This window comes from Brassica napus, chromosome A10 (genome assembly GCF_020379485.1).
Source record: "Brassica napus cultivar Da-Ae chromosome A10, Da-Ae, whole genome shotgun sequence".
In the NCBI taxonomy this organism is placed as follows: domain Eukaryota; kingdom Viridiplantae; phylum Streptophyta; class Magnoliopsida; order Brassicales; family Brassicaceae; genus Brassica; species Brassica napus.
Window position 1 is genome coordinate 10,920,645 of NC_063443.1, and position 13,252 is coordinate 10,933,896.

The following is a 13,252-nucleotide window of genomic DNA, read 5'->3' on the forward strand; positions in this document are numbered from 1 at the left end:
ATGATACATAACTTCAGTCTCTGTTAACTAAGTTTTTATAAAAAAATTCTTGAATATATTGGTACTTTTATTTACTATTATAAATATTCTCATAAATTTGATATATACATCCATAAGAATTTCGAAATAGCTTTTTTTTAAACCTAATTATATTTATAAAAAATATATCATAATTTCTTAGTTTTTATCTATGATAGCTTTGTACATCTAATGAAAATAATATGCCTAATTTCTATTATTGTCTTGTTTATAAATATCATCTCTCTTGCAATAAGAATCTATATATATAAAGGGGGTTTTTCTCTCTTGAAACTTCTATGTTTACTTCATCAGTAGCTTCAATGCAGGAGGTGATGCATCAGACCGAGAGAGAGGACACAGAACCAGTGGTGGCTAAAGCAGCAAGGAACTTGAGGGAAGGGATCGTTAAGGGACGTTCTTTATGGCAATTGTTATTCACAATCACTCGCTTCTCCAAAACTGCCGCAAGTTATTTTGCAAAGCGAGTTAAGCAGTAGAAGGTTTATTATAGTCACATCCCATCTCTTCCTCATTTTCACTTGCCCTTTTCCAGAAACCGAGTCTAGCTAGTGTTTGTAGCTTAAGAATACTCTAGTTTGATTATTGTGAAACTATGAAGATGATGTTGAATCTCGAGACGCAAATCAAATTTCTTTTAGAGTTACTGGTACACAAAGATCACCCTATTTTACACCGTGACAAAGTTAAAAAAAGACTTGTAGCTACATCCTACATGTCGTAGCTGTTAACTCCACCTCTTTTCCCTGAGCTCACCGGCGGTTTCCTTGTCAATTTACTCGACACGTTTAGACTCCTAGCAGAAGTTTCGACAGATGAAGCTACTTCTGCCTCCTACCTCACAAAAAGAGAAGCTAAGCAGAAAAGAAAACACTCGTTTAGTTAAACGAAAGAGAAGAGAATCATCAGTTTACATTTCTTGCTTTAGCTTTCACCATGTCTGAAGAAGAAGATGAGTGTCTGAGATTCAGACAGTCTAGGAAAGCCATCGCAGTTTGAGTGATGAGCTTGCACCTATGTCTTTTGTTATCGCTCTCTTTCTGCATCTTCTGTCTTTTAATTTCTCTCTCTCTAACCAAAAGATCAATCACCCTCTTAAATGTTCCCTCTCGACTCTTTGTTCCTCATTTCTATACAGGGGTATCTGTCTTTGTAGAAGCTGCTAGAAGAAAAAAAAATGATAGGTCCGATAAGCAGTCCAATATTCACCGAGATTTGTTCGCAAAAAAAAAAAAACAAAAAACTCAAGTCCGATTTATGGTCCATGTACCGGATCGTATTTTCTCCCAAATTATGCAGTGAAAATATCGGTTTTTATTTATTTACGGAGAAAGCACATATATGTTTAAGGAGGGAAATAAATTTGCAAAAGGATAGTCGTGGGTATCGAGCCATACCTATCAAGCCTTATAGTTGCCATAAGGCATTGAGTACTATGGGTCTCTTTGTTGTTGTAAGCTGTTCTGATACAACTAACTTCGCCAACCATATCTGTCACAGCCAAGACAACAATTAAGTGTACCTGCCAGTGAATTGTATCATAAAATTATGGATCCCTTAGGATGTTTAAAGATTTAAACCTTGTAACTCAGTATTCGTGTTGGCAAGTGCGAAAAGCCAGTCATGATTGCAGAACCGAAAACTCTTCCTCTGGATCAGCTCATTGGTTTAAGTGAGCTCAACAAAGATGGTATGCTCGGTGAACCTAATAGACACAGGAGCATCCCCAAACCTGAAGCTCGGGTTGCTTCATGCCACATCGAAAACACTTAGCTCATAAACCAAGCCTTCTTGCAACTCCGGCGACAGAAACAGCTGCGTAAGAGAAGAGAAGGTAGAAAGGGTTAGTTCTAAACATAATGCTCGAGAATTAAAGTTACAGCCCAATTAGAGAACATAATTTTAGCAACGAAAATTAAGAAAACACGTGGCATCTTTTGCCCCTAGCTCTCTGATGACGTGGCAGCAGGAGGTGAGAGAATAGCCCCCTTTATATATATAGAAAATTAAGAAAACACGTGGCATCTTTTGCCCCTAGCTCTCTGATGACGTGGCAGCAGGAGGTGAGAGAAAAGCCCCCTTTATTAGTATAGATTCTAAAATAATGTAAGTTTTTTGACAATCAAAATATCAAAGAAATTTAGGATTAACTTAATAGAACATTTCCACCAAACAGTTCCTTGTCATATATTACAGCTCAGCGTGTAAATATCACGAATGTCTGGTGTGGTGTCTTATGACCAAGAACATCGTACGCATGATTGTCCATGTTACGCCTCATAATTGGTTCTCTCAAAGGAATGACAATAAGTCAATAGCTGGATTATTGCTGGTATTGTCCTTCTCGTGAGCTTCTTTGGATAATTCTTGAGCAATGATATATGAAGCCTTGCTCGGAGAATGATCTGGATTAGAGCGATCTAAAGAAGCAGAGTGTGTTACTGCCCTCGTAGATTTTTTCCGTGACAGTTCCACGACATGAAATTCCCATGACCAATGGAAAATATCCAAACCTTCGTTTAAAGACAGCATTCTTTCACTCTATGTTCTTCTCATCTAACGCACTTCTCAACGATATTTTGAAAAAAAGATGACATAGTTCAAAAAAAATAGAGTTCTTCTCGTCTTTCATATTCCATCTCTGTGGTTACATCCTAAACCCTCTAAATTCCAAACTATGATATATATTAACCTCTTGCAACTTTCGAAATATTAAGATTTTGTAGGAACAGAATTATACTTATACACATAACATCTACAAAACAAGTTAAGACTGAAACATAAAATAAAACAAGATTTGGTCTGTTAAGGTAACAATTCAGAGTACCTACAAAATCAACAAACTCACTGAAAACTCAAACCAAATCTTATCACAACAGCTAGCAAACAAGTTCATGATCATCATCAATCGTACGAATGATTCAGTCTTTCTTATTACTACCCCAAGGAGAACAAATCTTTTCAAGCCCCTTCCCAAGAGAGCATCCGAGTCCAGCTCTTTCCTTCTCAGGTGAGACAGAGTGAGAACGCTTTTGAGAATCAGAACCGTCAGCCTCATTCTTCCTGGGATGAATGGTTTCAACGACGGCCTCGATCTCTTCCTTGGCTCTCTCGAAAACATTGGGAGCCTTCACTTCGTTAACAGGCGTGTTCTCGTCAATATCATCACTCCTTCCATGAGTTTCTTTGTGGTGATGATGGAGATGAGGTTTCTCCTTGGAATGGAAGAGAGATTTGATTTCTTCCTTGGCCCTTCTCATCATATTCGGTTTCTCCTCGGATTTGAATTCTATCTTGTCAGATTCGTCCCTAACAACATAAAGCATTGCAAAAAAATCAAAACGATTGAAACTCTGATCCATCGCATAGAGTTAGAGTTAGACAGAGAGAGAGAAAATCAAAAAAAAAAAAAAACCTGGAACTCTTGCGTTGATGAATAGCACCAATAACAGCATCGATCTCCTCTTTGGCTCGTTCGAACATGTTCGGTGCTTTGACTTTGCTCTCGTCAATGTCCGAACGATGTTCATCACCTATATAACATGAGATCCACAACTTAACCACACTACTGTTGATGACCAAATCGAACATAAACATAAAACATCGGTAATAACGTTGATCAACCTCGCTAACTCACACCACTAAACCCCAGAAAAATAAATCTGCGACAACAATAACCAAATTGGCTTGAAAAATCTCAAAATAAAACAAGCAAACAGAGAATCTCATGATCAATTTACCAGAAACAGTGTTGGGACCAGTCATCGTCTTGCTTTGATCGGCGGATGTTAGAATTTCTAGGGTTTTTTTTGCTCAGAGAGACAATTTTCGTTGAAGAAGGAATTTGTATCATCGGCAGAAGGCATATGGTCTCTATTTGAAAACGAACCAGACTGGATTACCAAAAAAATTGGGTCCCATACTTTCAATGTTAATTTAAGCTAATTATAAAGTATTTAATCAATCATTATTACCACATAACCATCTTCTGATGGGCCTTTATTTATAACGGGCTTGGGCCTTCATCAATTTTGTGTGTTTCCTTTATATTTACACATTTTCGGACAAAAATCCAAACAAAATTTAAAATTTTAATCCGACCAGTTGGTGCGTTCCCAACAACCATCCAAAGCTAATGCGCAGGAGAGTGTCTGGTCTGACTTTCAAAATACTTTGTATTTTGAAAAATACACTTTTTAGATTACTCAACATTTCGACGATAATACTAAAAATAAAAAATCTTTATTAGTAGCTTGTTTCTTGACCGAGCTATTAGCCCTAATCTGTTTACACTCCACGGGTCTGAGTGGTAAAATGTAGAGTAATCTAAATAGAATAAAACAGAGTAATTGAGAGAAAAGAAAAATAAATTATTAGTGTTGTAATTACCTGTTAGTAGTCCAGTGGTTAAATTTAATCTAGGAATTTAAGGGTTCGAGTGCAGTTGGGAGGTGATTATCTTGACGAACTTTCGGGCTCAATACGGAAAACCCTGCTAACGTATGATCACTGGTGGGATTTACATGGGATGGTCACCAGCCCTCCTAGATGCCTCGGCGGGCTTCCCGGCTAAGCTCCGGTGAACGGTCATTGACGATAGTCAAATTTTTTCGAAGTTCCGGATAACAAGATCATAAAAAAAATTATTAATGTTGCTTTGCATTTTTCTAGATAAAGAAGAGGAAAAAGGGAACAAAATTGTGATAAAAGCAAAAAAAGAAAAAGAGAAACACATGTTAGCGAGAAAAAGAGTAATTTAAAAAAAAAAAAAAAATCTTTTCGCATGAATGGTAAAACTAAGCTGAAGTAACAAAATGTTTTACTCCAAACTTTTACTCAAATAGTTATATTGTCACACACTACGTCTGAGGCAAAGTGTTTTATCTGGACTTATAGGTGCGCAATTCCAAAGATCTAATTCAATTCAAACTTTGATATCCTGGTCTCGGGTCAAGCCAAGACAATAAGAAAGGAATGATCATACAATATAATTTAACTTAGAATAAGTCCAATGGAGAGTTCTCGAAGAAAAATCTGAAATATATGTACAAATATATATATATATATATATATATATATATATATATATATATGTTTTAGTTGGAGTATTTAAAAAAATAATGAGAACCTCTTTTTAAAATATCTCATATTATTCATGATTTTAAGATACTTAAAGGAAAGGGTTTGGGACGCTAAAATTTCTTTTTAAAACAGTTCGAAAACTTGTGGTTAAGTGATAAGGGGAAAGGTTTGGGACGCCAATACATTTTAAGTTCGATCCACCTGATATGCAAAACTAAGTCACATTCTTTGTGGAAACCTAACATGGATATGAACTATTTCTTTCGGTTCATTTGAATATCTGGAAAGATGGTTTATCTATGGGATGCACCTCCATTTATAGATTAATCTGGGTCCTTACATAGATCTGACTTCGAAGTTAATCAAAAAAAAAACTTAAAACAATATATTAATAACATACATAGTTTAATACATTTTGAGAATCTTTGTAAGAACCCTCTTTAATTGTGTTCTTACCATATGAATTGAGGATTGTGGTATCTTAGCAGCATCTCTTTTTAGGGCATTTATTCCATTGAGATATGTGGCAGCACGTTGACAAAAGAGAAGAATGTGTAATAGAACAACTCGTAAAGTCATAATACCAAATCGATATCGAAAAATGTGGCTTGCTTTTCTTGAACTTTTAATTAGCTAAAGTTTTACACTTGTAACATTTTGGACTTAACGCTAATATGTAATGTGTTTTTATTTCTCACCCATGCGAGACCTTTTTGTCTGAACAACAGAAAAAAAAAAGTAAAAAGAATATTCAGATTAAAATACACGTACTTACGGTCTTACTTGTTGAACAATGTCCGTTGCTTGGGGTGGTGTTTTACTTGGTAAATAAGCATAAAGTTAAAACCCTTTTATTACGCCTCCCAGTGCACATGATGAAGTCAATTCTTACGTTTACAAAATATTGTTATTCAAAACTAGAATATTCTATTCAAAATTGAGAAATTGGTTTGTCGATTAAAATATTCAATATTTGCACATATAGTTTTAAGATACTGTTTTATAACTAAAAACATTTGATAGTATTGATACGATAAAGATTAAGGCTGCGATTTTGGTTAGTTTAAGGCTGCGATTTTGTTTGCATTAATAAACCAAATATCTTGAAGTCTGAACTAATGAACACGTACGCTGCGGGTGTTACAAAAAAAAAAAAAAAAAAAAAAAAGAAAAGAACACGTACGCTGCGTAGTTGACTATAAACAATAAGAAGCTCCTTTTGGAAAGCCCCAAATGTAAAGGGACTTGACCCAAATTGGTTGACTCTACATTTTACACCTTTCCACCCCGAACAGGTTTTGGTCCTCTCTTGTTGTCTTTATCACATTCATTTATGGTTGCTTTCTTTGACCGTCATAAATTATACTCATATTTATTTTACTAACATATTAGTGTTATTAATTGGCTGGACAACTGAGATCAATTAAGGAATGTATTTTCACTTATAAGATTGGCTTTGCACTATCGTAATCGTAAATTCGCAATCATATTATTTAAAGTTTTGATATGCAGCAACATGCACACCGCGTTTTCTCACCAAACTCGAATGTTATAGAATTGATTCGACTAGTGTGGAATTCTGTAACCAAAAGAACGAGAAAATTAGTCCCACGAGGCTACGACGAGGACAGGAACTTCCTTAATTACACGGTTTCGTTTACTAGTTACAACGTTATGATCTAATGGTTTCACGATATTATATGAAACAAAAATGGTGTTGTTATATATATTAAGCTACTGTATAGAGCACTATTTTGTATCATGTCGCTAGTAAGATACCAGCTCAGTAGCTCACAGGAGAAGAGTTCAACATGATTATTTTATTTCACGATTATGTCTTCATGTGTATTCTTAACACAGTATTAAGATAAGTTACAAGAAAAAATTACATTGTTGAACTCATGGGGATCATAAAAAAAAGATATTTACCAATAGACCACAACAATTAGTATAATATTAGGCCTATAGCTAAGATTTGTAGATTTGATATGGGTTATATGACCCCCCTTGACTATAAGTTGGTTCCACCACTTGGCAAAGAATACCGTCAAACGTGGATTTCATATGACGCTCAGATGATATATTTAGGTGTGAATTTTTGTAAGTTAGATAAAATGCACACAAATATTTATAACCACGTAAAGATGTTCTAATAACAGGTAATATTTGGGTTGATAAAAGCACTTCACTATATTTTATTGTGTTGGTACACGAATATAAAGTTAACTAGGTGTTTTCCTGCACCATGTGCACTGATAATTTTTTTTAAAATTAAATTATATTTAAAATGAAATTTATTAATATTATATATTTTATTATTTTTGACTAATATTTAATATAAAGTTGATTATTTAAGCATAAAATAAGCAAAAATAAAATAATTTTATTTATTTTAAATTAAATTTAATAATATATATGTAATATATTTAAAATTTGAATCTTAGATAAAAAAAATTTATCTATTTATTTTTGTTAAATGTATTAAATCAACTTGTATAAAATTACTAAAAAATCATATAAAAGTTGTATAGTTATTAAAAATTATAACTAAATAATATTTATAAAATTTGTAGATATCTAAAAGAAACTAATGAAATTACGATTAATAATTTATTAATATTTTTAAAAAGATGTAGAAAATTTTGAAAATATTAGTAATTAAAATTGTATAATTATAAAAATACAATTAAATAATGTATTTCGAAATTTATAATGCATATTTCAATATATTTATTTTAGTGATGATTTATGAATTATTACCATATTTTAAGAAGTTTACCAAAAATATAAATCAACATTAAATGTAATGTATTAGTTATTGTCATATTCTATAAAGTTTACCAAAAATATATGTCAGTAATAAATGTGATTGTCCATGTCATATTAACTATAAGCCATGTCATCAATCTTGTTAGTCATGTCATCATTGTTTTTGTAAAATTGATTGTAGGGAAGACATGTGGCAAAATCACTTCGCAAATATAGTCTAGGGGAAACCATTGCTTACGGCTCATTTAAATATTCAAATAAATGATCCATTTGTAGACTGCATACTTTTTTTAGGAATTAGTTGAGCATTTTCATAAGTCCACAGTGCCTAGGTTAAAAAATAATATATACTGATTAGCATAAACAGAAGTAGAACAGTACGTTGACTGAAACAAAAATAACTAGTGGATAGTTATCATGATCGGGACATAAAATTCTGAAATGCACATAAACTGGAAAGACGAAAACATTGTATAACCAAGAACGAGGACATATTCAAAGATGCCACGATTCATACGTAACGCCGTGCGTATATCACATTGAATTGTAAGTGAGTATGTAAATATGTAATATATAGAGAATGTATACTTCTAACAATGTCAACAAAAATATATAAACCGATATATAACACACACTCAAATATTGGTTCAGTTATGTTTATACAATAATATATGTATACTTCTAGTAGTGCTATAAAAATGTAGAAGATAAGTCGTGAGTACGATTATCTAACCGATACGCGGACGTATTCAAAGATGTCCCACACGCTAGTATGTTTTATAAATCAGAGGAAAATGTTAAAACTTTGAATAAAGACTCAGAAAAATCTTCACTGCGTATCCTAAAGGTTCAGTCACAAACTTTCTGAAGAAAATCTAATAATTACGTCATATTTATTTATCAGTTAATATATAATAACCTTATATATATATAGAAGACATATGGGCAAGAAGAGACATTAACAGAAACAGAGTTCTTCTTTTGTATTTAATTGGTCTCTCTTTTTGCCGCCAGAAAAAGATACAGCGTTCGACAAACTTCTTTACATCGTAACAGTGTATGTATCTTCCTCAATCTTCGGATTTCAACTGAAACTAGTTTCCTTTCTCGTCTCTTGTCTGAATCACTAATTTTAGTTCTTTTTTTTTGTTCAACACTACTTTTAGTTCTTACAGGTAGCTTCCATGGCTTTATCTTTTGGGTGCTTACAAAGGGGCAACAGTTCCAAGAAAGATTCACAAGAGTGCGAAACACCGAGACTTCTGAAAAGCCCAGTAAATATGTATCTGGAGAAGACTTTATCGTTCAAAGATTTGGTCAAGAAGGGGAACAGATACAAAGATGAAAATTTAGGGGTCAAAACGAGAAAAAGTGTAAACTTGAAGGGTCCTAAACCAGATAACATGGTTCTTCTTGAGAGGAGTCTCTCGTTCACAAGTCTAGTCCAGGTAGAGCACAAGGAAGAAGAAGAAGGCTCGTCTCCAAAACGTAGGAACAGGGGCAAAATGGGAATCTCAGGGAGTTTAACGGCGTTAAGTTTACCACAACCTCCGCCGTTTTGGTCTCCGAGACCATCAACGGAGCTTGACGCTGCCGCTGTTACCTTACAAAAGGTTTACAAGAGTTACCGAACGCGTCGAAATCTCGCTGACTGTGCAGTAGTCGTTGAAGAATTATGGTACGTCAAGTTATAATTTTTACAAAGTTAAATTTACAAAAACCGGATATGTGATATGAAATTATGTTTGGTTTAGGTGGAAAGAATTGAAATTGGCAGCATCAGAACCGAACCGAACCAACCAGACGGCTGTGTCGAGGTGGGCAAGAGCTGGAACAAAAGCAGCAAAGGTAAATTTACTATGAACCGAACCAACCAGACGGCTGTGTCGAACATGTTTATACTTTATTACATAGTGTTTTTTCTTACATAGTTAATATCATACCTTATCATATTTTGATTGTATGTTTTGTAGGTAGGGAAAGGCTTGCTGAAAGATGATAAAGCGCAGAAGCTAGCTTTGCGACATTGGTTAGAAGCGGTAAGTTTATGATTTATTTAGTTTACTTTAGTATATGGATATTATACTTTGATATATATATATATATATAGTAATGTTTTGTTTATTTTCACATTTTTATATAGATTGATCCACGTCATCGGTATGGACATAACTTACACTTATACTACGATGTTTGGTCAGTAAGCGAGAGTAGTCAGCCATTTTTCTTCTGGTAAATTTCACACAAAGTTGGTCAAAATATTATTTCAATTTTTTTCGCAATTAGTTTAGCTGATTCGATGGCAAACATTTTGAATGATACCAAAGGTTAGACATTGGAGAGGGCAGGCAAGTGAATCTCACCAAATGTCCAAGAACGCTTCTTCAAAGACAATGCATCACTTACCTTGGTCCGGTATGTATTCATAGTAATTCGGTTAATTCCGGTTATCAAATAACTATACACAAATTTAATTTATGGTTCGGTTTGGTTATATAAACAGAAAGAGAGACAAGCATACGAAGTCGTAGTGGAAGGAGGGAAACTAGTCAACCGACAAAACAAGAACCTCGTTGAGACCATCGAAGGAACAAAGTGGATCTTCGTGTTAAGCACGACAAGAAAACTATACATTGGTCAAAAGGAAAAAGGTCGGTTTCAACATTCGAGTTTTCTCTCCGGTGCCGCCATTACTGCTGCCGGTAGAATTGTTTCACACGGCGGAGTTGTAGAAGCTGTGTGGTCATACAGTGGTCATTATCGCCCGACGGAAGAGAATTTCCAAGAATTTATCGGGTTCTTAAAAGAAAACAGTGTGGATCTTACCAACGTTAAGGTGATTATAAAAATGAAAGGATATTAAGTTTCATTAAATTTAACTCAAGTACATAATATTGATGATTAAATTTTGTTTGTTCAGTTGAATCCGATTGACGATGATAAGTATATTGTCTCTAATAATGAGGGAAGCACTAAACCGCTGAAATCCGAAGGTAGAGATGAAACCACGGTTATTCCAGTTGAACCGCCGGTAGAGGATTCCGGAGAACAAAAACGTTTTATGTGCAAGTGGAGTACCGGAAATGGACCTAGGATCGGGTGTGTGCGGGACTACCCTATGGATTTGCAGATCCGAGCGCTTGAACAAGTCAATCTTTCTCCTCGTGTGGTCAACGGAAAGATGGGATTATTTGGTCCAATACCTTCGCCAAGGCCTAGTCCAAAGATTCGAGTCTCTCCTAGACTATTTTGCATGGGTCTTCCAAGTCCGAGAAACTAATTTCTCGTTTTTTTCCTGATCTGATCATACATGTTCTTTTTGTCACCTCTCTGATCTGGGGTGATTCTTTAACAGGGTTACAACTTTTACACATTTCAAATAATTTAATTTTCCATAATTTTTAAGGTTATAGTAACCTTTATTTACTTTGTAACACCGCTTCAATATCATTATTTTATTTACAGAATTAATAATATAACACATTTATTGACAATAGCTTTGTGTTTGCTGTTGAAATGAATCCATTTGTACGATACAATTACAATATTCTATCTAATCTTTACCAGATTTGTTTTATTAATCTGAGTTCCATACTATATGCAAACGGAAATGATTTTCAAACTTTTTTTATGGTGCAAAGATCCGAGGATCTCTAAAATGATGTGTGGATCCGTTTGAGTTCTTTAGCTACTTGCATCATTCTCGGTCTGTCTTCATTACTCTCCTGGCAGCAGCTCAGAGCAAGTGCAATACACGATTCAAGTGTCAATTTCTGGGCACATGTGATGTCCTTCATTAACATTGGATCAATTAGTTTTTTTTCTCATACAAACCTTTCACATAGCTAATAGCTAGTGGGGTCACCATCAGAGCTAGTGGAGACGAGAGCTGGTTTGCCAGTGAGGAAAACCATCAACAAGACTCCAAAGCTGTACACATCTGTATATTCTGTCACTACTTTTGTGTAAGCGTATGATGGATCAAGGTATCCTAATGATCCTATCACCAAATCAACTTCTATTCTTGATTTTCCCTCTGGGAGAGTTATGGACATTGAGAAATCGGAAAACTTGGCGGTCAAGTTCCTGTCCAAGACAATCCTATATTTTTTAAAACCAATGTTGTAGCTGCAAAACCAAAGGTCAGAGTTACTTCAAAATCTAAATTAAGATTTTCACTTATACGTGTGGACAACCGTAACAACATCCGATAACATAAACTTTCGTTGGACCAAAAATCTTGGTATATCATCATTGTCTTGTCTCGGTAACGTACGAGTCGCTAAAGATGACAATATAATTGACTATTTTTATCTCTTTGAACTTTGTTGATGTCTCATTATGAGACATATCCACACACTTCAAAACAGTGTTTACTGATTAATATTTGTTAGAATAGGATCGAAGATCTCATTATGAAGGAGTAACTAAGTAAAAAGTAATAAGATTTTCTGATTCAAAAAATGAAAGCCGATAAAAGTCAGATATTCAAAACGAAACAAAAAATTTAACGGTTGACTTTTCGTACATTTGAAATGGCTTTGATCAACAAAAGTTGAGGTTTAAAATGGAAAATTTTAAAAAGTTAGTGATTAAAATGGTTTCACGGAAGTTGAAGATTATTTTGGTTTTCTCTGTAAGTTGAGAATGAAATGGACAATTATTTAACTTGTAACATCTGCTTCAATATCATATTTTTTGTTCAAATTCATATAATGTAATCACATATAATATGTTAATTATATAGTCATAAAATATAGTATGCTCAGCTGCCCACCATGAATTTTTTTAGTTAGCAGAATTTTATACAAAATTTTGATAATGCCAGTAAAAAAAAAAATATAAGTAATTTTTTTTTCTTCAGCCGGATAAAAATTGTTTCTAGATCAACCCGTACCTGTATGCGGAATGAAAAAATTTCAAAGATTTTTTAATCAACAATTTTCTCTTGTAAAGCAACAGTAAGTCAGTTATGCGATTATTAATGGTTTATTTATTTTGCTACTCGACGACTGAGTACAATTATTTAGATATCTTCCTCGTACAACGTATGATTAGAATATAGACCAGTAAAGTCGATATACGGAGAGAAGAGACGAATCACGTGCCGATTACGTCTGGTGTCGAGCATTGACTGTATTACCTAGGAGGATGTGAGGTCATGTGAGAAACGACTTTTTACCGGTCACCAACGGCACGCGTAGCCCTCACGCTTGGTAACCCATTTCTCTCTCGTAGCCAGTCCAAAATAATTTTTAAAAAATATTTAATTAGTTTTAAACACGCGTGAATGTACGTTCAGCAGCTACCCAAAGTAAACCGAAACCAAAACGAAAGAACCGATTTGGAAATTCAAAATTTA

The 13,252-nt window shown here is 34.2% G+C and overlaps 3 protein-coding genes across 6 annotated transcripts; 1 reads left to right on the plus strand and 2 right to left on the minus strand.

Annotated features, from left to right (window-relative positions):
- Positions 1 to 676: 676 nt before the first annotated feature.
- Positions 677 to 1,831, minus strand: LOC125579174 (elicitor peptide 5-like). Of its 3 annotated transcripts, none has more exons than XM_048742913.1 (4): positions 1,620 to 1,831; positions 1,437 to 1,530; positions 954 to 1,198; positions 677 to 873 (listed from the first exon to the last, which is right to left on the minus strand). In XM_048742913.1, the coding sequence occupies exons 3-4, from the start codon at positions 1,083 to 1,085 to the stop codon at positions 751 to 753; spliced, it is 255 nt and encodes an 84-aa protein (XP_048598870.1). In that variant the 5' UTR covers positions 1,086 to 1,198; positions 1,437 to 1,530; positions 1,620 to 1,831; the 3' UTR covers positions 677 to 750. The 3 variants fall into 3 exon arrangements, 2 of the variants coding, with proteins under 2 accessions (XP_048598870.1, XP_048598871.1); XM_048742914.1 differs by having other exon boundaries at positions 954 to 1,201; XR_007317182.1 differs by having other exon boundaries at positions 683 to 893; positions 975 to 1,201.
- Positions 1,832 to 2,826: 995 nt separating this feature from the next.
- BNAA10G29050D lies at positions 2,827 to 3,958 on the minus strand. Of its 2 annotated transcripts, XM_013811572.3 has the most exons (4): positions 3,780 to 3,868; positions 3,664 to 3,701; positions 3,455 to 3,572; positions 2,827 to 3,348 (listed from the first exon to the last, which is right to left on the minus strand). In XM_013811572.3, the coding sequence occupies exons 3-4, from the start codon at positions 3,520 to 3,522 to the stop codon at positions 2,961 to 2,963; spliced, it is 456 nt and encodes a 151-aa protein (XP_013667026.2). In that variant the 5' UTR covers positions 3,523 to 3,572; positions 3,664 to 3,701; positions 3,780 to 3,868; the 3' UTR covers positions 2,827 to 2,960. The 2 variants fall into 2 exon arrangements, with proteins under 2 accessions (XP_013667026.2, XP_013667025.2); XM_013811571.3 differs by lacking the exon at positions 3,664 to 3,701 and having other exon boundaries at positions 3,780 to 3,958.
- Positions 3,959 to 8,826: 4,868 nt separating this feature from the next.
- Positions 8,827 to 13,202, plus strand: LOC106371490 (IQ domain-containing protein IQM5). The gene is made up of 8 exons (XM_013811573.3): positions 8,827 to 8,947; positions 9,057 to 9,568; positions 9,645 to 9,738; positions 9,864 to 9,929; positions 10,034 to 10,122; positions 10,218 to 10,305; positions 10,394 to 10,726; positions 10,811 to 13,202. Exons 2-8 carry the CDS (start codon positions 9,075 to 9,077, stop codon positions 11,168 to 11,170), a joined length of 1,524 nt encoding a protein of 507 aa, XP_013667027.2. The 5' UTR covers positions 8,827 to 8,947; positions 9,057 to 9,074; the 3' UTR covers positions 11,171 to 13,202.
- Positions 13,203 to 13,252: the final 50 nt, after the last annotated feature.